The 19,572-nt window shown below is 44.9% G+C and overlaps 9 protein-coding genes across 9 annotated transcripts; 3 read left to right on the top strand and 6 right to left on the bottom strand.

The window, feature by feature from the left end:
- Window positions 1-548: 548 nt before the first annotated feature.
- BO97DRAFT_401623 (uncharacterized protein) lies at window positions 549-1,250 on the top strand (the record flags this gene model as incomplete). Its single annotated transcript, XM_025694346.1, has 2 exons — window positions 549-653; window positions 711-1,250. Exons 1-2 carry the CDS (start codon window positions 651-653, stop codon window positions 1,248-1,250), a joined length of 543 nt encoding a protein of 180 aa, XP_025545786.1. The 5' UTR covers window positions 549-650.
- Window positions 1,251-2,056: 806 nt separating this feature from the next.
- BO97DRAFT_401625 (uncharacterized protein) lies at window positions 2,057-2,628 on the bottom strand (the record flags this gene model as incomplete). The annotated part of the gene is made up of 1 exon (XM_025694347.1): window positions 2,057-2,628. The coding sequence occupies exon 1, from the start codon at window positions 2,297-2,299 to the stop codon at window positions 2,057-2,059; it is 243 nt and encodes an 80-aa protein (XP_025545787.1). The 5' UTR covers window positions 2,300-2,628.
- BO97DRAFT_321998 (uncharacterized protein) lies at window positions 2,336-2,608 on the bottom strand (the record flags this gene model as incomplete). Its single annotated transcript, XM_025691285.1, has 1 exon — window positions 2,336-2,608. A coding segment is annotated over one exon (273 nt), but the record flags the coding sequence as incomplete, so codon positions are not given.
- Window positions 2,629-3,916: 1,288 nt separating the features above from the next.
- Window positions 3,917-5,915, top strand: BO97DRAFT_409513 (BRcat and Rcat domain-containing protein). Its single transcript, XM_025696079.1, has 2 exons — window positions 3,917-5,032; window positions 5,107-5,915. The coding sequence occupies exons 1-2, from the start codon at window positions 4,032-4,034 to the stop codon at window positions 5,603-5,605; spliced, it is 1,500 nt and encodes a 499-aa protein (XP_025545789.1). The 5' UTR covers window positions 3,917-4,031; the 3' UTR covers window positions 5,606-5,915.
- An 893-nt stretch (window positions 5,916-6,808) lies between these two features.
- BO97DRAFT_22238 (uncharacterized protein) lies at window positions 6,809-7,653 on the bottom strand. The gene is made up of 2 exons (XM_025690649.1): window positions 6,993-7,653; window positions 6,809-6,934 (listed from the first exon to the last, which is right to left on the bottom strand). Exon 1 carries the CDS (start codon window positions 7,432-7,434, stop codon window positions 7,012-7,014), a length of 423 nt encoding a protein of 140 aa, XP_025545790.1. The 5' UTR covers window positions 7,435-7,653; the 3' UTR covers window positions 6,809-6,934; window positions 6,993-7,011.
- Window positions 7,654-8,209: 556 nt separating this feature from the next.
- On the bottom strand, window positions 8,210-8,662 carry BO97DRAFT_358359 (uncharacterized protein; the record flags this gene model as incomplete). The annotated part of the gene is made up of 2 exons (XM_025692254.1): window positions 8,210-8,345; window positions 8,379-8,662. Coding segments are annotated over 2 exons (420 nt in total), but the record flags the coding sequence as incomplete, so codon positions are not given.
- Window positions 8,663-14,020: 5,358 nt separating this feature from the next.
- BO97DRAFT_22326 (uncharacterized protein) lies at window positions 14,021-15,119 on the top strand. Its single transcript, XM_025690661.1, has 2 exons — window positions 14,021-14,278; window positions 14,327-15,119. The coding sequence occupies exons 1-2, from the start codon at window positions 14,168-14,170 to the stop codon at window positions 14,885-14,887; spliced, it is 672 nt and encodes a 223-aa protein (XP_025545792.1). The 5' UTR covers window positions 14,021-14,167; the 3' UTR covers window positions 14,888-15,119.
- Window positions 15,120-15,997: 878 nt separating this feature from the next.
- Window positions 15,998-17,359, bottom strand: BO97DRAFT_409517 (putative calcium/calmodulin dependent protein kinase). The gene is made up of 4 exons (XM_025696080.1): window positions 17,057-17,359; window positions 16,739-17,010; window positions 16,472-16,689; window positions 15,998-16,420 (listed from the first exon to the last, which is right to left on the bottom strand). The coding sequence occupies exons 1-4, from the start codon at window positions 17,170-17,172 to the stop codon at window positions 16,076-16,078; spliced, it is 951 nt and encodes a 316-aa protein (XP_025545793.1). The 5' UTR covers window positions 17,173-17,359; the 3' UTR covers window positions 15,998-16,075.
- Window positions 17,360-18,227: 868 nt separating this feature from the next.
- BO97DRAFT_447415 (uncharacterized protein) lies at window positions 18,228-18,964 on the bottom strand (the record flags this gene model as incomplete). Its single annotated transcript, XM_025698777.1, has 2 exons — window positions 18,393-18,964; window positions 18,228-18,342 (listed from the first exon to the last, which is right to left on the bottom strand). Exons 1-2 carry the CDS (start codon window positions 18,593-18,595, stop codon window positions 18,228-18,230), a joined length of 318 nt encoding a protein of 105 aa, XP_025545794.1. The 5' UTR covers window positions 18,596-18,964.
- Between the last annotated feature and the right edge of the window lie 608 nt (window positions 18,965-19,572).

The following is a 19,572-nucleotide window of genomic DNA, read 5'->3' on the forward strand; positions in this document are numbered from 1 at the left end:
AATACAGTCTGTTCAGAATACGACTTTTACTAAAATTACACCATCCCGCTCAATAGTCTACCCGAGCTAATATCTTGGCATTAGCTCCGAAAAACATTCATGGTGTGTTTATTGGTCAAGCCAATTTCGAGATCCTCTAGTAGGCAAGATGCATGTAGCTTGTGAACCAGTATATGCAACTGCCTTTATCGCTAGTACATTATTGGATTGCTCCATAACGCTTTGGGGCAGGTTGAGTTCAGCTATTACACATTAGGTGATGGAGAAGCAGAGATACAGGGGCGGGGATTGATACCTTTGCAAAGACAAATACGAAGAGGCTCAATACACCATAATATGTCAAATGTAGGACGGGTAGTGGGTTATTCCCAAAGCATTACGCCCTTTTCCAACGGTGGAAGCGTGACGGGGGCCATAGGGGCTAGATAGATTTGGCCACTAACCCATGTGTATCTCGCGGTTAGAAATAGAATATAATAATAATTTATTATAAAACTCAGAGCAAGGAGATGTTTCGTTGTGACCTCTCACTCTCATAAAGCGGGGGGTTTCCGCCCAACGCTCTATGTAGCAGCAACATGGAGTTTCACGAAGACTCATACACTTCACCATCTGTCTTTCATCTCTCGGTCACTACTGCTCGATAAATTATGGTAAGCATAGCCCTATCATTATTAAAAAGATATGACATTAGCTGAACTATACATAAGGCTTTACAGATTGCAAGCCACGAAAGTTTCTGTCAGCATCCGGCTCAATCTGTTCTAAAAACTTTGCAGGTGTTTTGCCTGAGTCAAAAACTATTCGGCGGCGAGAATTTCAAGAAAGAAATCAGCAAGAAAGCCAGAATCCTGTTGCAAGAATGCCAGGACCTAAAAGAGGAGGCATTCTACAAGAAAGATGTATCCCGCCTTATGAGTAATGAGCTACTCTGTGACCATATGACAGAGATTTCCAGTGAGCTCACTCAGGATGCTTTGCTGAAACTTTCTCTCCTTGCTCAGCACTTTGACTCAAATGGCTCTGTTTCCGAAGAACTTCGTCAGTTTATCGCGGAGCCCCAGGCCATGTTTCATCGGATTTGCAAGTTCATTTGGAGCCAATATAACGATCAATCGAATAACTGGGTGTTACTCGAAGATTTCGAGCAAGAAATGGTGCGATTGTTGACATTTCTTGAAACTGCTTTTACAACCAGACGGAACGTAATCTTCGTTGAGGCGGAATATTCGGCTAGTTACACCGACTAGTAACAGACTTTAGAATACTGTATTCAAAGCTTTGATACTTTGCCATGTCCTTGTTCCCTCAGGAGCCTCCTTAAGCAAGCAACGATATCTTGTATTGTGTTAACTATATTCGATGTTCAATCTGTACAGACCCAATTATCGATGAGATTCGATGCAAACAACTCTTGAATTGAACTCATTGCCACCCATCAGACAAAGAACTAACAAGTGGCCTCTTACTCCCTGGAGCGTCGCAACTGCGAGTTCTCGACAATGAATATCAGATACTGACACTAGAGGTATCCTAGCAGCATATTATGTCGCCTTCCGGGCTTAAGCTTTCTGTCCAACTGTGAACGTTGGCCCGATGCTTACAAGGAGGATAAGACCCTTAGACAGGGTGGTCTGGCGCTCAACTCAGACGGATTTGCCGACCGATACTTGCAGGTTGCCGATTAGACCCGAACTCTCTTTTCTTAGGACGGTGTAGACGGCCTGAACGATATTGTGTGGTGTGATTACATCCTTGGCTGTTCGAATGAGCGAGAACTTGCCTACCTAAAGTTTATTCATTAAATTTCCGAAATCAACCTGGACCTAGAGCCTTACCCCTTCAAATATCAAATCACGCAGCGGAATCAATGATATATCGATATCGATGGTTGAAACGATAATACCGGAGTCATTAAGGGCGTCCTTTATACGAGGTAGCGTACCGCTGAGCCAGCTGTCTATTTGAGAAATGATTCCACATATCTTGGATTCCACTATCGCATCATGAGGTTCTTGTAAATGTTCAAATGATTGCAAGCATTTGAATACAGTGTCTACATCATCGGTTGCCGATGGCTGATTCTAAGGATATTTGGGTTCTTACCAGACGGCGAACTTGTATCAGCTTTATGCAGTGGGCGGTGACTGTGGCCACGCGCTTGGCGATCGAAGTAAATTGGGACAGACTTTACTGATTCATCAAGAAGAACAGGGCGTGTGCGAAAATTTTGCAAAACTTCTTGATGTGTTACTATATACAAGTCGCCAGCAGGTCTAGCTTTCCAACCACATACCATGGTCGGAAATCGGACTGACACCGTTACACAAATCCTTGCCCAGTGTTCGATGACAAACTGCGATTCAAAGCAATGTGGCGGCTTGGGCAGACAGTTCGATGGGACTGAAGCACCGAGGCACTCTTGATAGCATGGGAAGAATCGCTTGAAGTCTTTTTTCCTCAAACTAAACCCTTCGTGGGCCTCATCATCTACCTCTTGGAGATGTCGGTATAGAGTGTCTGGTCGTGGGAAACCTCGGAGACATTCTGGACACAAAAACTTGATTTTTGATCGTCGAAGAACCTCTTTCTGTGTACTGAATTGCCTTGGAGGCTAGAAGAGAATGAAGTTAAGCGAAGAGGATTGGTCAAGCGGGGTAAAGGATTTATGATGGGCCTTGCTCTCCCCTTCAAGTTTGACGTGTGTTCGGTCTGTTTCAAAGTGGTACTGTATTGGCAATAGGTACCTGCCAAGAATCTACTATCCGTTAGTGCGAACAGGAACCTCTCTCCTTTACCATACTAATACATTTCCTGTTCAGCCAATCAGCGGAAGAAAGCCACTTGTTCTCTTCTCGCTCTGACTTGAACCGGTGCTTGAAATGAGGAACATTTACTACGAAAGCTTTCATTAACTGCTGAGCTCAGTGATAAAACTGGTAGTTAACGCAATATGGAGGCTTCTCAGTGGGCATATCAGTACTGTGGCAAGCGACCAGCAATATCTATTTTTCCAAATTACGTCAAGAAATCTGAGAATCACGATGACTTGGGAACTCAATCTCTACAAGATTAAACGTAATCTTCGGACATAAAGTTAACAGGTACAGTATCTGGGTATCTCGGTTATAAAGGTTTTGAATCTGTTTTTCAACCAGGCTCTTCTTCTTTTCTATAATCTTATCGAGCTTCTGAATATGGGCCATTGTCTCGCGGTGCTGGTTTTTTCCTCTTTTTAATAAGTTTAAATATCTTGTAGATGGCTATCTTTTTTTGATTTTATTAGTTATCTTATCTAGTCGACTCTGAAGTTATTTATTTTTTAAATGTATATTCAAAATTATTTTCATACCCGATTAAGGGAGATAATGCTATGAGATGGTCGAAGAAGCCCAGAATAGTCTGGGCTTTAGGGATCAGACTTATGTATGCCGCGACTGCTATACTCGGGTTTCCGCAAGATATAGCTGACATTGAAAATCAGAGGATCTGTAGAAGCATGCAAGATACAAAGCAGACGCTGTTATTCCCTATAGTTTGAATAAACTAGCAAGGTCAATCCAGTTTATGTATTGTAGAGAGCAGGTCGAGGCTGCTCGCCGACAGTCCTCACGTCTCTCACTCTTATTTCACTCTTCATTAAGTTTGCTTGATTGATTTAATACGAGAGTGCATAGGGGACTTGTGGCATACTCTATATGGCTACTACACCACTGAACCGTATCGAAATTATCTGGTCACTCTAACCTCGAGACGCCTGGGTATCTTCCGGGTCACAAATCTCAGACGCCAAAGAGCTTAATCACATGATCTTTGTGAGCTATGAGTTGTTCTAAACGTAATCATCTTAAAGATCACGTGAGCGGGGTAATCACTGCTAATCAGATGTCAGGACACAGAAAGGGGCATGCGAATCAAGGGGCCATCTTGGAATGCAACGACAAGCTCCATTTTCATCAAACAATCGGAAACTGCTGCTCACTACTTCTCTTTTCATCTTTCCAAACTCATCTCTGCCTCACTGAACTACGATGGCCTGCGTACTAGATCCAGGGATTGATCAACCCACATTCGATCTCATTGTCCAGCTACAACTCCAAGACGCGGACCTTTACTTTGAGTCGTCAAAAGGGAAATCGCGCGATCCTACAGATGAGGAACTGGCTTTCCAACTACAAAATGAGGAATGGGGTAATATCTCTCAGTATCTGCAGGATAGGCGGATGGCCATGAGTTTCGCAGCTGCCGTGCAAGCTGATGGACATGTTTTGGCCGAAACCCGAGTTGAGGAAGAGAACGCCTCAAAAGACCGGACTATTGCTCACCAATGGACCGAAGATGGATGTGTTATGCCTTCGAATGAGCTTGAATTGGCGCCAGAGGCTTTGGACGACGAGACTCTAGCTAAACTTCAGATCTTATACGTTAATAACATGGAAGACTACAACACTATAGGAGACTTGGACACAGCAGACTGTGAAAACGAGTGTGCTGAATCATCTGCTCAGGCTATCCGACGAGCTAGTCGCTCTCTACCGCGAGCCCGACGATGTGTGGCTTGTAGGGAACCAACCGATTTCGTCAACGTGGTCCGCGCTCCTTGTCAGCACGAGTATTGTCGGTCCTGTTTGGCGGATCTTTTCAAAACTTCAATGACAGACGAGTCACTTTTTCCTCCGCGATGCTGCCGAAAACCCATAAATTTGACCATCGCTCGCATATTTTTGGATTCTGCTTTAGTGGATCAATATGAGAAAAAGAAGGTTGAATATGAAACCCCAAACAGAACGTACTGCTACTCTTCCAATTGTGGTGCATTCATCAACATGTCTTACATCGATGGTGAAGCGGCCACTTGCCCTGATTGCGGGCACACAACTTGTACGAACTGCAAAAGACGAGCACATACGGGTGACTGTCCCGACGACACCGCCTTGCAACAACTACTAGTAACGGCGCAGCAAAATGGGTGGCAACGTTGCTTTTCCTGCTGGCGAATTGTGGAATTAGATCACGGTTGCAATCATATGACGTTTGTGGTCCTAATCCCCTCAAGCCCTTCTCCTTGATTCTACTAAAATTCACTCTGACGAAAACTGACAATAGCTGTCGCTGCGGTGCTCAATTCTGTTACAATTGCGGATTGGAGTGGAAGAATTGCCAATGCGAACAATGGAACGAGCATCGTCTCCTAGCACGTGCATATCAAATAATCGATCGAGAAGCAGATCAACCGGCCACTGTAGCCGTTCCGCAAGACATCGACGAGGCTATTCTGGAGGACCAGCTCGTACCAGCGGCCTATGAGCAGCCTCACTTGCAAACTCAGCAGACGCAACATGATGTCGCGAATTCGACAGATGCGGAGCCGTTTGCAACCCCAGAAGTACTTCCGTCGTCAACTACACGGACAGCACGAGATATTTTGATCGCAAGAACCATTCAGGAGCTCAGAGATAGCCACGAGTGCGGTCACAGCAAATGGAAATACTTACGTGGGCCTCATCGATGTGAAGAATGCTCTCATCACTTGCGTGAATATATATTTGAATGTCGTCAATGCCGAATTCAAGCGTGCAATCGGTGCAGAAGGAACAGACTTTGATGGTAATCATGGAATATCCTCAAGATATACTGCCCTAGTTGAACCGCTTTTTAGCCTCAGAATTGGATGAAATAGAACAGGGCGGCCAGGGGGCACAGGCTGACGACTCTTCAAACCATTTCTGCAAAAATCTGCCCTCATACAATTAAAGCAATCTTGCAGGGAAGAGAAGAACAAGCTCGATTATGGGAATATCGCCTGCTTCGTCAAATTAAAATATATCATGGTGGTATTAATCTTTGAAATCAGAATCTGCTCTTTTTCTTATTATCGAATCACCTTCTTAGACGAGCACACTGAGGAAATTGCCCTGCTTATGCTGCTTCTTGTTGATTAGTGGTCAAACTATCTTACTAAAAAGAGCGGCACTTCATCTAAGTAGTTAGATATGTGTTACATTCTGCTCGCATTATTACGTCGGGCAACCGCAGCTCATATTTGTATTCAAAGAATATACAGACAGGAGGCATTCCAGCTGTCCTTCTAGTACCCTCTGTGACAACTTGCACGATGTGATCGAGCTACGCGGTTGGAGTGTTCGAACGATGCAACGCTTGTGTTGAACAAAGGTATCTGACCGAAGTATGACAGAATAGTAGAATTGGCATGTTGACGAGAAAATAATTTTATTTGCCCTGTGAATCGCAAGCACTGGTTGCACGAGGTGCCTTGAACATTTGAACCGTGAACAGAGAAAAGAATACAATTTTCTAACACGTTCGATGGTGTTCAACCGCCTAAATCAAAAGGCTACCCTAGACCAGTCATATTTCGTATGTTGAGCGGGAAGGCTGTCTAGTTGAATCTGTCGAGATTGTTCTTGGTCGTGTTCATCTTTCGCCTGAGTTGTACTGTTGATTAGCCAGAAAAGTCATTGGTTCATCCAAGTTTTCGGCTTTTGATCTCAGTTGAGACAGAGGGCGGCGTTGGAATGCTTGTAATTAGAGATTGTACGAGCTGCTGATTCATCGCGGTTTGAACGAAAAGAGAGAGTAGGAAGCTTGTTGCAGCGTGAAGTCTCCGTATCCCTCTTCTTGATGGGACACACTTTACTACCATATTCACCAAGGTAGTCTACGCGGATTATGGCCGATCAGAATCGAATATCTTTGTATCTTACCACAGCTATTATTCCTGTCAACCGTTCTATGTCCCGGAAACATTGTCGCATTTCTGAAGTCCAGCCGTTGTTGATACTAGCTTAGGATCCGGATCAGCCACAAGGTGCGGCTTCACCACGCTATCCAGATTGACTTCTCGTACTGGCGAAAGAAGCGATGGTATAAATGGAGGCACCTTCATTTATCCCGCCGGCCTGTATCTCTTGGGCTGAAGCATGTCAGTATCGATGCTACTTTTTGTGAGAGGAAAGGGCACAAAAGCGTACTTCGTGCTTGGCAGGCTCTTCAGAACCCCTCAAATATCAACTCGCGTCTGGTGGCTGGGCCAGAATAAATCAAAATTTCGCCCCAGTCATTTGTCATATACTCGAAGAAGTGGCAACCCCCAGTAGCACAATGGTAAAAAATTGACCGCGGAATTCCAGCTCTTCTGCCCTCTGCACCTGATATAACACGTCTGCTGAATTGCATACCATCGTTGCAGAAACATGTGGGATTTTCCGCCAATACGCCTCGCATATCTCCGAAGCAGGAGAATCTTCCACATCTGGAGCAAGTGTAGTATGGACGATAACCATTGCCGTTCTCATTCGATGGAAGGGTAAAGCCTATACCAGTTCTTTCGCCACATTGCAGGCAGCGAGGTGGTGTTTGGATCGCGACATGAGGCTGTTCGGGACTGGCGAAGCTCAAGGCTTGGCTGTTCATTCTCAGTAACGATACACCTGTACAAGGCTTGACTGGTAGAAAACTAGTTGACTTGCTGAGTAGAAATCTTTTGATCAATAAAAGACATATAAGGTGGTTTCGAAAAACCAGAAGGTAATAATTTCTCCTTGACTTAAACGCATGGAAGGTACACACTATGGAAAGAGACGAGGCACAAAGTCAGCCATGCAATACTGCCCAAGCGCGGGGTACTTTGCATCGGCATGTCTTGCGGCACCAAAGGAGTTTTGTCCAGGAATCGCGCATACTGCAGCAGCATAAATCATCTGATACAGAATATAACTACTTAGAAAAAAATTTTCCATTTTGTTCTAGGAAATACTAAATTAGACTACCAAACTAAATCCTTATAATTCTAGATGTCTTGTTTATTGCTAATACTGTAAAAAAAAGCTAAGAGCTGAAATCAAGAAACAGACAGAGCATCTTGCAGAAACAAAGCAGAAAGTGGCACATTGCAAGAAATAATTAAAACTAAAGATATAGTTATTAGCAATCTCGAAACAGACAAGATCGATCTGAACTGCTTTACAAGGCTTAAAAAATCAATTCAGGCATTAAAAAAGCAAACCAGAATCTTAAGTTGTCACTTCTCGTAGGAGAAATTTGTGGACTCACTTGGCATGTTCTAGTCGACGCAGAAGCAACCCACCTAGGGGTAAGCGTCAAGTGGAACAGACTTCTCAAATTATTTCACTATGCAATCTACATAAATTATACCTCGAAGATTGTGCAATGTGAAGGCACCCACATATCACCAACTGTCTTCCAGATTCTTCTCAATAATAGTGTTCCAATTCTCCTGAAGCGCCTCACGCTCACTGTCAGAACCATCAAGATAGTCCCACTTCTCCGCTGCTTCTTCTCTCTTCATGGCCAGCCGGCTGTCCCTGTCTACCCAATATTAGCCGACTCTCTGATACTCGCATAATCTCTTGAAAATACCATTTTTGACTTGTTCTGGATCAATTTTCTCAACGATAGCGGCTGACGGGATATTATGAAGGCATAGATACGTGCCACTGATGTGCTGATCCGCCTTGTCTGGTAGTCTCAATTCAAGATCTTTAACTAGATCCTGCAGCCTGAAGAAGCAGGCATCATCCAAGCGATTTGTATCGATAACGTAAAGGGCCCAATTACTGCGCGAGAGGTATGGCGCCTTGCCCCGCCAGGGTTGTTTTAGCCCCCAATTCTCTGCATGCTTCCACCTACCGCTTTCTGAAGTACTAAGATTTACTCTTCTATTTTCTGTCTGTCTTTTGAACAAAATGAGAGTGAATCTTGATCAAATCGAGTTCTACCATGGTCCAAGCCAGCCGTCCTGCAACATTCGGAGGAATTCACTACAAATCCATAATCCACAAACTTCCCAGAATTTCTCTCCCACTGAGGTAGTTCCTGGACTACCAACTTCAAAACAGGACCTACCATTTAGCGGGACTGCTTATCTATGGAATACATTTGACTTTGAAATTGAGCGGCTCTGTGGCGTCACTGAGCATCAAACGACAAAAGATGCCGAAACATCTATCGCACCAATCGTTCCAGCCGCGCTTGACATTCAGTCGGATAATAGAGGCTCTCGCTTAGCTTCATCCGAGCCAGTCCTATTCGAAGACACCTCAGCGACACCAGTACCGTGCCGCGCAGACCAATTGGATCATGTTTCTCCCGATGTACAGGAGAATGAGTTGCCGAGGAAGTTGGTATAAAACTCGACAGTATTATAGATGAACCCCTCTTTTTCTAACATGCTCCAGATTTCGTGCCTTATAGCGAAGCTGCGGAAACAGCTGAGATTTCACGCGTTCCTTGTGTGACTGCGACTGCATTCAGACAAGGAGGCAATGCCAGTAGCAGCCTATCCACATCGAATGAATCCTATCGGGAATCCGTGCAGGGAAGCTCGCTGATCACACGGGCTCTTTCAGAGTGTACCGGTGCTATACCTGGTGAAACGATTACGAACCCGTGCTAGTCACCTGAGCTAAGTGAAGTTTTATGCTCCCATGCAATTGATGCTTCGAAGCGGGCTGGTAGTTCCGGTAGCGCCGGAGCCAAGTCAACTACCTCTGGCCTTTCTTCTCGCTCGAACCGGTGCTCTAGTCTAGAAAATTCCGGCGCCAGGACAATTCCAGCTTGCAACGGCCCAGTACGCTACCCGTCAGTAGCTGTGGTTGTACCCGCGCCTTCATGGAAGCAGCGAAGAGCCACCAGGGCAAGCACAAGGGCCGCTGCGGCAACATGCAACAAGCGACTTCGCTCAAACCAAGCCGCCATTAATCGAAGTGGTCCAGATGCATTTTTCCTTCGCACTGAGGGCTCGACTCCGAAGATGAAGACCCGGAAGCCTGCTTCCAAGTGTGTCTCTCGCCCTGCGGAAGTTTCAATTCCCGCTTCATGCAATTGTACCCGTGATATCCATGGGATTCGCTGAAACGCTCTGCTCACAGTTGTATCTGATTCTGGAGTGAAACCTGCGTATTATTTCACCTTTGTGCCTGACACGAGTTCGACGTCGTATCAGGCGCATCCGGGGGAAACTCCAGGGAAACAAAAGCCATACACGTCAGATGAAAATGCGCTGTTGGTTCGGCTGAAAGAAAGAGAAGCAATGTCGTGGATTGATATTGCAGACTATTTTCCTGAACGCACTGTCTCATCCCTACAAGTCCACTATTCGGCTAGATTACGGGCATAAGGCAAGATCGAAATTCTGAAGAGGGCGGAGACTTTGATAAGAGTGGGTCTGGAGTTGTCAATGGCTCTTAGTGCGCGCAAGACAAGATACAAAGAACATTATCTGGAATCGGCTAATGCTGCTGGGAGCGCTTCTTTTCAATCATTTAGGACCTGTTAAAGGCAAAGAGATATCGTTCAAGACATAGTCGGCCATTCGAACCACAATTAGAGGTAGGGTCTTTTGGTCTCTCGGCTTTTATGTTGATCTATAGAAAAAATCCTTTGATGAGGCATCTTCTACCTCATAAGTTAGAGTGCTATGCAGGTAAACTATTTTCAGCGCCGGAATCCCAGCGCCTAGATTTACACGTCAAGCGTAACTACCTTATAACACAATCAACCAGCCAATTGAAGACATCGACTAAGTACAGCCATATTAAAAGAGCCAATTTCCATAAATACCTGTCCATTAAAAAGATTCCCACGCACCTATGAAAGGTAGGATGGCAACTTTCGACCATCAAACAACTTAACTGCTAAAGTTATTCTTCAAATACCTGCCGTTTATTAAATTGATTTACCTGGCCCCGATTTGTTCAACGGCTCTTTTGAAACTTTTAATGACTAATGAAGTCGTTATTGCGGCATCGGCCCTCGACGTTGGGTAGCACGATGAACGGTAGTGAGGAAAATGAACAGCATATGACTTCTCCCTTCCCGGCTTGCTTACTTGTCTCCTACCATCCAATATGGTCGTAAAATGGATATTTGAGAAGAATATCACTATGTTGACGAGCGGGTAGAGGGCGAGGAACGACAACAGATGCCCTTGTCGAGCAGACGGGAAACGGCGAAGCGGATAAATAGTTCCTCCGCCCCTCTCGCACTATGCTCTTCGGAGAACAAGGTCTAGAAGAAGGTAAAAGCAGAAGGATATACGTCGAGAGCAGACCCAGTTTCATTACGATTGCTTTAGAAAGACTCGTGATAAGGACGGACTAGTCTACCTGCAGCCTTAACTAAACATCGGTTCTGCGAATCGGTCTGTGAATGCTGTTGTTTCCGCGATAAGATATACGTGACATCACTGCCATGGATATGGTAAGCCACTCAGCCTCTAATCACCAAATGGTGCCACTGACCTTAGTGTATATACTCTCCTTTGGTCTGAGGTGGTTTTGCTAGGATCTCAGTAACCAAATGCTTCTCACGATAAAGCTAACCCGAAGATAAGTGGGCGAGAGGTGAATCAAACCCCACTGTTCTATATTATCTTAGAGGCTGTGGAGTCTCGAGTGGCCTTACGATGGATCCAATGAATACTTATTCCAGATCTCCATTTCATCCAGGAAGGGGACACAAAGGAACGATACTCATGAAAAGCAGGTCTCATATAAAAAGATTAGAATACAGCGATTTCTTTGACGCAGCTGTCTGCCTGGAGTTTCGCCAAGTCTCAGCCATCTCAACAGGATTCCGTCCGTGTCTTTTGCGCTTCTGGTACAATTCCAGTCATGGCTATTAAATTGGGTTAAGAACTGACACCGATAAGATCCTCGTGCGATCCGCAAAAAGACAAGGGACCTGACTTGCGTCTCACGATACAAGAGAGACCTGAAAAATTTAGCTCCAAGGACTACGCGGAAGGTCTCTTTCACACAATAGTCTGGTACTCTGTTTCCATCACTGGAGTGGGGACGTCCAATAAGCAAACAAATGCCATCCGTGCGAAGAGAGAGCATAAGCGACAAGCTGGCTACTCAAATATCTAGATACTTCATTTCCAGCACACATCCTGCAAATCATGCTTGTTCAAGCCGATGCTGTTTTCCTAATCTTCAGTCTCTTGATGCCGAGGTTGATGACGCATGACCTTGACGTACCTAACCTTCTGACCATTACTTTCTTCATTATGCGACTCCTGCGCGGTGTCAACTTCGGCCTCTAAGCATCTAAAAGTGATCAGACTTTAGTGACTTCCTTCATTTGGTAGCTAGAATGGAAGTGTTGCAGCACCCGCGATTCGTCATTGGTATAAAGCTGTGTAATGAGGCTGTTAGTAGGGCAATAAGTGACAAAGACCAATCAAATTCTGGCACAAAGTGACCAAGCAACCTGGCAAAGCGAGTGCCCGTAAACACTCAAACAATCCCCAAATGTGCACAACCCATTTCAGGTAGTCCCTTAAGGCAAGGAACACATACTAAGTAACAGATAGAGTTAGTTCTTCCTCTGATGGTCCTAACCTCAGTCATGGCCTTGGTCAGCTGCCTGCCCTGCGAGGTATTGTACCTACCGTCAAACGTTGCACGTGGGAAGCACGCGGTATGCTAACCCAAGTGTCGTAGGGCTCAGTTCGATGACCTATACTGATGAGTAGCGACGATCGGTATTTAGGAGATTCACTGGCATCTCAAACCAGGTAAAGAATCTAGTGAGCTCCTATTGTTCGGCATTTAGATATCTCTCAACCCGTGCCACCGTACCTCAAACATTTCGCTCTGATAAATGATATAGATATTGGAAGGGAAGGGTCATTTGTCACTAAGTAGTCCATGCAGTCCAACCAACATGTGAAGTCAACTAGTGACTCCTCGGAAAATTTTAAAGTTGTGGAGTTACTCCACTTAACCAACATTCCACTCCAGGTATACGCGTTCAACTCGTAAAAATAATTCTCACTCACCACTCCAAGCGATGACAGCATCACTGGCTGGCTAGCGTTCGATTGTGAGGACTCTTTCGCAACGTTTCTCGCGATCATATTCACTCCGTGGTCTAACTACAAACAAAACGTGTCAATAAACGAGGATCCCCGGATGTACACATATTGTCGAATTGTTATCGTGCTGGGCGCTAATATCAGCTCTGAAGGAAAGGATAAAATGGAATCCATGTTCATGGCTAAGTATGACAGGGGATTATCGCTATTTGGATTAGCTATATTCGAGTTTTATTATCACCTAACTCCGACAAAATAGTCACACAGGTCTCAATAAATCTAGCAGTCCATCAGAATCGAAATGCTTCTCTGTAATAGCCTCAGTTGTTACAAGTTCCTCCAGCTTAGTCGGGCGAATTGCCTCAAGGTTAGAGAGCATTTGCAAACGTCGAATTCCAGTTCTACTACATCTTCTCAGAAAAACGCCTCGCTTCTCATCCAACAAATTGACAAATCCATCAAACTCAAGTTGTGAGACCTGATGAATGCTACGTTTGATTGTTAATCTTATTTTGTCACGGCACTCAAGAGCAAAACGCTTGATCTTAGGTTAATGGAGTCTCGATTGGTCCACCAGGGTAGACGTTGACCAAGCACTCAGGACTCAGCAGATGCCAAGTCCTACAACAAATTACCTTTGAAAACTGTCCGTATTGCATCGAGTTGAAATGTGCTCCCGCCGAAATAAGGCCACGGCCATGAAGGGCTTTTATTTGCCCTGGCCGTAAGCCCCAGTTAGGGATTATTAACAAACTTATCTTCGGCTAGTCAACAGTCGTCGCTGCGGAACTCATTAGCAGGATCCTGCCAAGATACTACCGTGATTGTTCTTCGAATACTCAGCACCTTGATTGATTAACCTTCGGCCTCGTCTGACGGTACGTTTCACTTCAATGCCTATATAAAGGGAGCAGGGAAGCAAAGATCATATGACCTAGATGATCGAAATTGGCTTTCTACGACCCTTCAATGTAGTCCAGGGAGGGGTTGAGACGGGGAAAGAGGAGTGTTCCGTGACTGCATAAGCCATGAAGCGGCACATTTTACTGTAGATGATTATTGGCTGGAGGCACCATGGAAAGTTAGTTATTAAGACGCCTCGCATGTCAAAGCGCAGATGCGTGACACTACTTACGCTCAGCTAAGAACACACCAGAACGACAGCATTCCAGTAGCTTATGTATGCTCCGAGGAAGCCTTCTTGCCTCTCATTTATTCTGTAGCCTCTCTGATTGATTTTCTGCTAGAGCAATTTCCAAAAGATAGGCGTCTTGGGTCATATTCGACAGGCCGCAAAACTTAGCAATGGGCATAACAGATAGCAAGATGCTGGCGGAGAAGGTGCTTACCGCTTGCGAAGCGGCCCAAACGCAGGGCAAGTGTGAGCTGGACGTTGACTCTTTTTGGAGTGATGAAGTAAGTACGTCGCACGCTTTTTTTGGGGAATGCACCTAACAACAGAAGGTTGTGTCAAAGGTCGCCAAAAAGATTTTTCAACACATACCTAGACGTATTCGTGGTACCGTCCGCCAGAATGCTGCGGAGAGGGCCGCCGTCAGATCCGGTTCAAAGATCATCATCCCTAGAGTTGTTAAAGACATACAAGCCAACCAAACTAGAGTTCTGGAAGAGCAAGGTTCACGGCAAGAAATTTACATGTCTATTCTTCAGCGTGGATATCTGCAAAACCAATCGACGAAACATTCCTCGCTAGCCGGATGTTACATGCTAATGGAAGACGTCGAGAAAGAGAACGACGTTGGCCTTATCCGCCTTCGATTTCACTGCCTTTTGTTTTATCACTTAAAACAATACATACAGCCGAATGGATTTTGGAACGACTCTATAAGTTTTATGGTGGAAGTGATTGGCATTTCCGGCCTGGTTGAAGACTCGAAAGATATCATACGGGAGAAACTGGTGGCCTGGACAGATAAAGGGAAGAGATATGCTCTTCTAGCGAGAGATCTAGGAGGATTAGGATCTTTGCTGGTCCTACCAGGTGATATCCCTGAGTCGGTGTAAGCTCGCTTCCTATAAACTACTTCTTTCTCGCTGGTGATGTATCTTCAGGTGGGTTAAAGATCTTCCAAAGTCGGCAGATAATGAAAGGCGCATCGGCGTGTTGGATAATTTGAAGGGACGAGGGATTATTCCTATTGCTGAAAGCCTCAACATGACTGCGCAAGTGGAATTGGATAATCTTTGGAATCAGGTTAAAGTCTCGGTTGATATGGAGGTTAAACGACAGCGACCGACTATCGAAACAAGTCTGCTGCTTGTCATTTCTACCTATATCCAGCGCATCGACGGGGCTTTTTTGGAGCCATTCGCGGCCCTAGCTTGAAGATGTCATAAATACGCGTAGATTATCCTTCACATTCCATACTTCGTTCGCTAGACGTCGAATTTACTTGCTGTCTGTGATGGAGCAGCAACCGCTGAGATAAAGGAGTCATTGCAATCATATCATTCAGGTCACGTGCTCACTACCAGTTATCATTTCTTATTCGTTGTGCAGTATTCTTACTAATTTGGTTCTGCTCGGGTGCGCGTGTAGCCGCTAATGGATATACAGAAAGCCTTCCGGCACAAATATGAGAGGCTCTTACAGTGTTCATTATGTAGTGCTTCAGAAGGCCTCGTGATAACCCTCTGCAACCCAATACGTCGTCTGTGAACCTTCTGTCAATCGAGGTTCCTTTAAAGGCATGCGACCTAGTAAGCATGGGCCATGGCTGGAAATGGCACTTAGAATTGAAGGTAAAGTGAAATAAGCAAAACATCTTTATTTGTTTCTGAAGATTCGCTGAGATTAGAGAAGGTATGAGGGTAGTTCAGTTCCTGTTCAAGAAACAACATACTGTATCAGATAACGCTCCCGGGCGACCGTTCTCAGCGCTTTCGCGTGTCCACCTCACGAGGAACAGGGTACACGAAACACAAAGCTAACAAGACGGATTGGAGAAAAATAATAATGAGGGGATACAGAGCGACATGTCACCCAAGTCCAAAACAAAAGCGGCATCCCATCTCATAATTTATTACTGGTGGCTAATTGGTTGATTTATGGTCAAGTGGCAGTCTTACCAATGCGTGAACCGTAGTTCCCTAAGAATGTAGAAAGCGTAAAATATGCCTTTAACCACGTATGCTGGTCCTGACTGAGGTTTGCTTTGTATATGGATCACGTAATTTGCTTAGCCGCTCAATTCAAACATCTGCAAACCACTTATGAGCTAATGCCTCGCGCGCTGTAATCCTCATTTCTGGATCAAAGTTTGTCATAGCACAAATCAGATGTTTGAAGTCATCATCAACTCCACTCCAGAGAGAAAAAGGCCTTCGCGGGTTGTCTTTATTGAAACCATCTCGAATGGTCTCAAAGACTTGTACCCAAGGATTGTCCCCGAGATGGTTCAGGAGACCGTTTAACCCATCCATGTCTGCAAAGTAGGAAATTTGACGCTCGATCACAACAGCCAAAGGGTCCACACCTTCTTCCAACTCATCTTCTCCGACAGCAAAAATCACCCTTTTATGCATCGCATAAATGCACTGGAAGTACAGTGAGCTCGCCGCCAGAAACAAAGATATTTATAAACTTACCACAAGAGCAAAGGAGAAAATATCAGATGGTTTATTCACGGGCCCCTTGGCATGGGCTTCAGGGCTCCTCCACATCCAATTTCCTGCCTGTTTCCCAATCATAGACGAGCCGGGAGGAATGTGTGCGGCATCCTCAAGATCACCAAGCTGGACGCGTTCAATAAGAATTTCAGACTGGTCGTTCCTGTAGTCAACGAAAATATTGTCCGCCTTAATATCTGCACATGGTGAGCCCCTTCTCACTGCAACTCGAAAGGTTCAGCTCACCAGTATGTACAATGTCCTGATCATGAAGCTCTACTATCCCACAGAGGGCGTCCTTAAGTATTCGTTTCCTCACTTCGAAAGAAAGGTCCATCTGAGCTAGGTGTAGAAGGTGGTCTGCAAAGTACTTGAAGACAAACATCGATTTCTCGGGTATGGTGTCTTGAGGAAGTCGGACATGGCTAGCATGGGCTCGCAATCTATCATTTATCGCTTCAAGATCGTCGTAGTTGATACCATGTATATATTTCAGTATGAAGGATTGATTTTTGGCACTAGGTGCAATTAGTTGATTGCAATGAATGATTAGATCCTACTTACGTTGCAACGTAAACATGGCGTGGCGGGCATGTCTCTTCCTGAAGTACCCGTTCGATGTTATATCTGCAACCTGACTGGCCGATGAAGGGACCAGTCCGAGCGGGACCCGTCGCCATAGTTCTCGAGCTATAGCAAATAACGGTCTCTGGCAAGGCCAACCTGCGATTCAGATTCCAGAAACTGGACTTCAAATATACTCGATTTATGGAAGCACTAGCAGCTAGGAAGGAGAGTTGAGTCAGTGGTGACATCAGGAATGTGAAGCTCAGGAAGTCAGTAGGCAGTTTCGGACTGATCGAGAAATTGAACTGGAGTCGACGTGAGGAGAGTCAACGTCCTAGTTTAAGTACCTGCATCAGGTTTCATTAATAAGCAGCACCGTTATGATCATGTGATCGGTCATGTTTTGTCGCAAACATACAGGACGTGGTTTGCTGGATTTCCTAAATGAATCGAACTCGCTTAGTCATAATACATGTAAGCCTCATCCAGCAGATGACTCGGAAACTCTCATTATGACAACAATCTCAGACCCCACAAGTTTCCCTTGGTTAGTTTCGGTGCCCTCGTTACTCCCTTATTTAACCGAAGTAAAAATGACTGGTAATTCCCTGTGCCTTGTTTAAGCCTATGGTCCAGGGGTGCACGAAAGGTTGGCCACTAAGAGAAAGCCGTGCTCGGATAAGTTTGGCGCAACTTTTTGGACTTTTGGTATGATAAGGCGGAGATTCCCTAGGCACAAAATTCAGCGAGTGATATTGCCACACCATCTTACTATTTGAGCAGCATACTGTCTGTATAGATGTTCTCATGCTTCGCTTAATTTGTAGTTCATAAGTCTGGACCCTATAGCTCAAGTAGCTTAAGGGTATCTTACCATCATTCTACGAGAGCGAAATAAAGAATATGACGAGAATAGGATTAGAACTATGACCAATACAGAAATCTACTAAGATGTGAAAGGCCCAGGTATGACACTGGTCATAGTAGCATTTATATGGAACGAAGACTCAATAGTAAACATGGACTGGATGTAAAGAGTGACTTTGGTAAGAACAAAATAAGAGAACACTCCATAACAGGCCAAGCACAAACGGAGAGAGTGTTTCAGGCTTGATCGGAAGCTGCCAATCGGAGTCATGCGAATGTCGCAGGGCCATAGACAAACCCATTACTGTGGAATCTGCCGCACGAAGTGTGTTGTACGTGTAACAGTGCGGTCGCTATTTAGCTCGTACGCAGTGTAGTGCTTGCGTTTATCCAAGTCACTTTTATGCTCGGATTCCCTTCCTCGGAAGTCAGTATGTATACCATAGAAAAACTGAAATCGTCTTACTTCATGGCTACAAAGGCAGTAGTAGGCTGAAGAGTCTCGAAATTGTCGGTCACGACTTGGACAAACTCGGTCTGGACACTTGTAGCAGGGGAGCCTGTTGGACGGATCCAAGTAGTCGTTTTATCAACGTACTCAACGATCACCATTTTACCTCCCTTTTCGATCGATTGAATGAGACGACTGGAAATGTATCGTGTTGCCATTTCTGCAAAGCGATAAGAAAAGTTTTTGCGTTTTTATCTGGAATGGCATGAAAATATAAGGCTTGGAGTATCAGGAAACTGCTTTTCCATTCATCGGTGGGAATCGTTGGCGGACATTTACTCCTCGTCCCAGTGTGGTCTTTTATACCTTTCTACCTTTGTGTCGGGCACCACGGATGAAATAGTTATTGAACTTCCTCGTTGCTGGCTATCAAAGCAGTAGCAACTTACTTCAGCACCTATCTTGCGAAAGAACAACCGACCATGCAAGAGCATTTCTGAAAGATCAAAGCTACAAGGACGGACTAGAGCTCTTCGGAAATACTTGGACAAAAGATAGGTCAAGGGAGACAGGAGTGCACAGTCGGCTCAAGTGTAACGAAGTAAAATCCCTATCACGTCTAATCATGGGAAAGGAAGTGATTCTGCGCAGAATGCTTTATTCAGAAAACGGCTTAGTTCTTACATCACGCACTTATCCTGCCGAAGAAACATCGCGCTAGTGCCATTTCTCTGGGCCGAGAAGCAGCCAATGAGTCCGAGCACGAATTTACATTCACGAATGAAAGCTGCAGGCTCCGTCGAAATTGTGACGAAGAGAGCACCTCAGTACATTCGTGAATGCTTCGGTTTGCGGATATATCGCATCTGCACCTTTCCTTAACTTTCTCCAATCAATGAAATAATATCACAATATACGAACACCTGACTACGAATATATACAGCTCTAGCGAATAATGTTTCTAGCTGATGCTTGTTGACGATCATGTAGCTCTGTTTTGGAGCGGGTCGGGGCGAACGGGGACTTGTCATCGAATGATCTTTCCTCATGCTTACAATCATTTCCCACCACCACTTGTAATATTTGCAAGCTCACTCTAGATACCGATGAATATTTCTCTGTATAATTGAGATGTCAGGCTTCCCAGACACTCACCGACATTTAGCACTGGCCAAATCACGGTCTGAACTATTTG

This window comes from Aspergillus homomorphus (assembly GCF_003184865.1).
Source record: "Aspergillus homomorphus CBS 101889 unplaced genomic scaffold BO97scaffold_101, whole genome shotgun sequence".
In the NCBI taxonomy this organism is placed as follows: domain Eukaryota; kingdom Fungi; phylum Ascomycota; class Eurotiomycetes; order Eurotiales; family Aspergillaceae; genus Aspergillus; species Aspergillus homomorphus.

Coding starts and splice junctions, on each gene's coding strand:
- BO97DRAFT_22326 (XM_025690661.1), top strand. CDS start 14,168: ATGGGCATAACAGATAGCAAGATGCTGGCGGAGAAGGTGCTTACCGCT. Junction 14,279..14,326: donor ACTCTTTTTGGAGTGATGAA/GTAAGTACGTCG, acceptor TAACAACAGAAG/GTTGTGTCAAAGGTCGCCAA.
- BO97DRAFT_409517 (XM_025696080.1), bottom strand. CDS start 17,172: ATGGCGACGGGTCCCGCTCGGACTGGTCCCTTCATCGGCCAGTCAGGT. Junction 17,011..17,056: donor CGCCATGTTTACGTTGCAAC/GTAAGTAGGATC, acceptor AATTGCACCTAG/TGCCAAAAATCAATCCTTCA. Junction 16,421..16,471: donor TTTTCTCCTTTGCTCTTGTG/GTAAGTTTATAA, acceptor CTGTACTTCCAG/TGCATTTATGCGATGCATAA.
- BO97DRAFT_22238 (XM_025690649.1), bottom strand. CDS start 7,434: ATGAACAGCCAAGCCTTGAGCTTCGCCAGTCCCGAACAGCCTCATGTC.
- BO97DRAFT_409513 (XM_025696079.1), top strand. CDS start 4,032: ATGGCCTGCGTACTAGATCCAGGGATTGATCAACCCACATTCGATCTC. Junction 5,033..5,106: donor CACGGTTGCAATCATATGAC/GTTTGTGGTCCT, acceptor AACTGACAATAG/CTGTCGCTGCGGTGCTCAAT.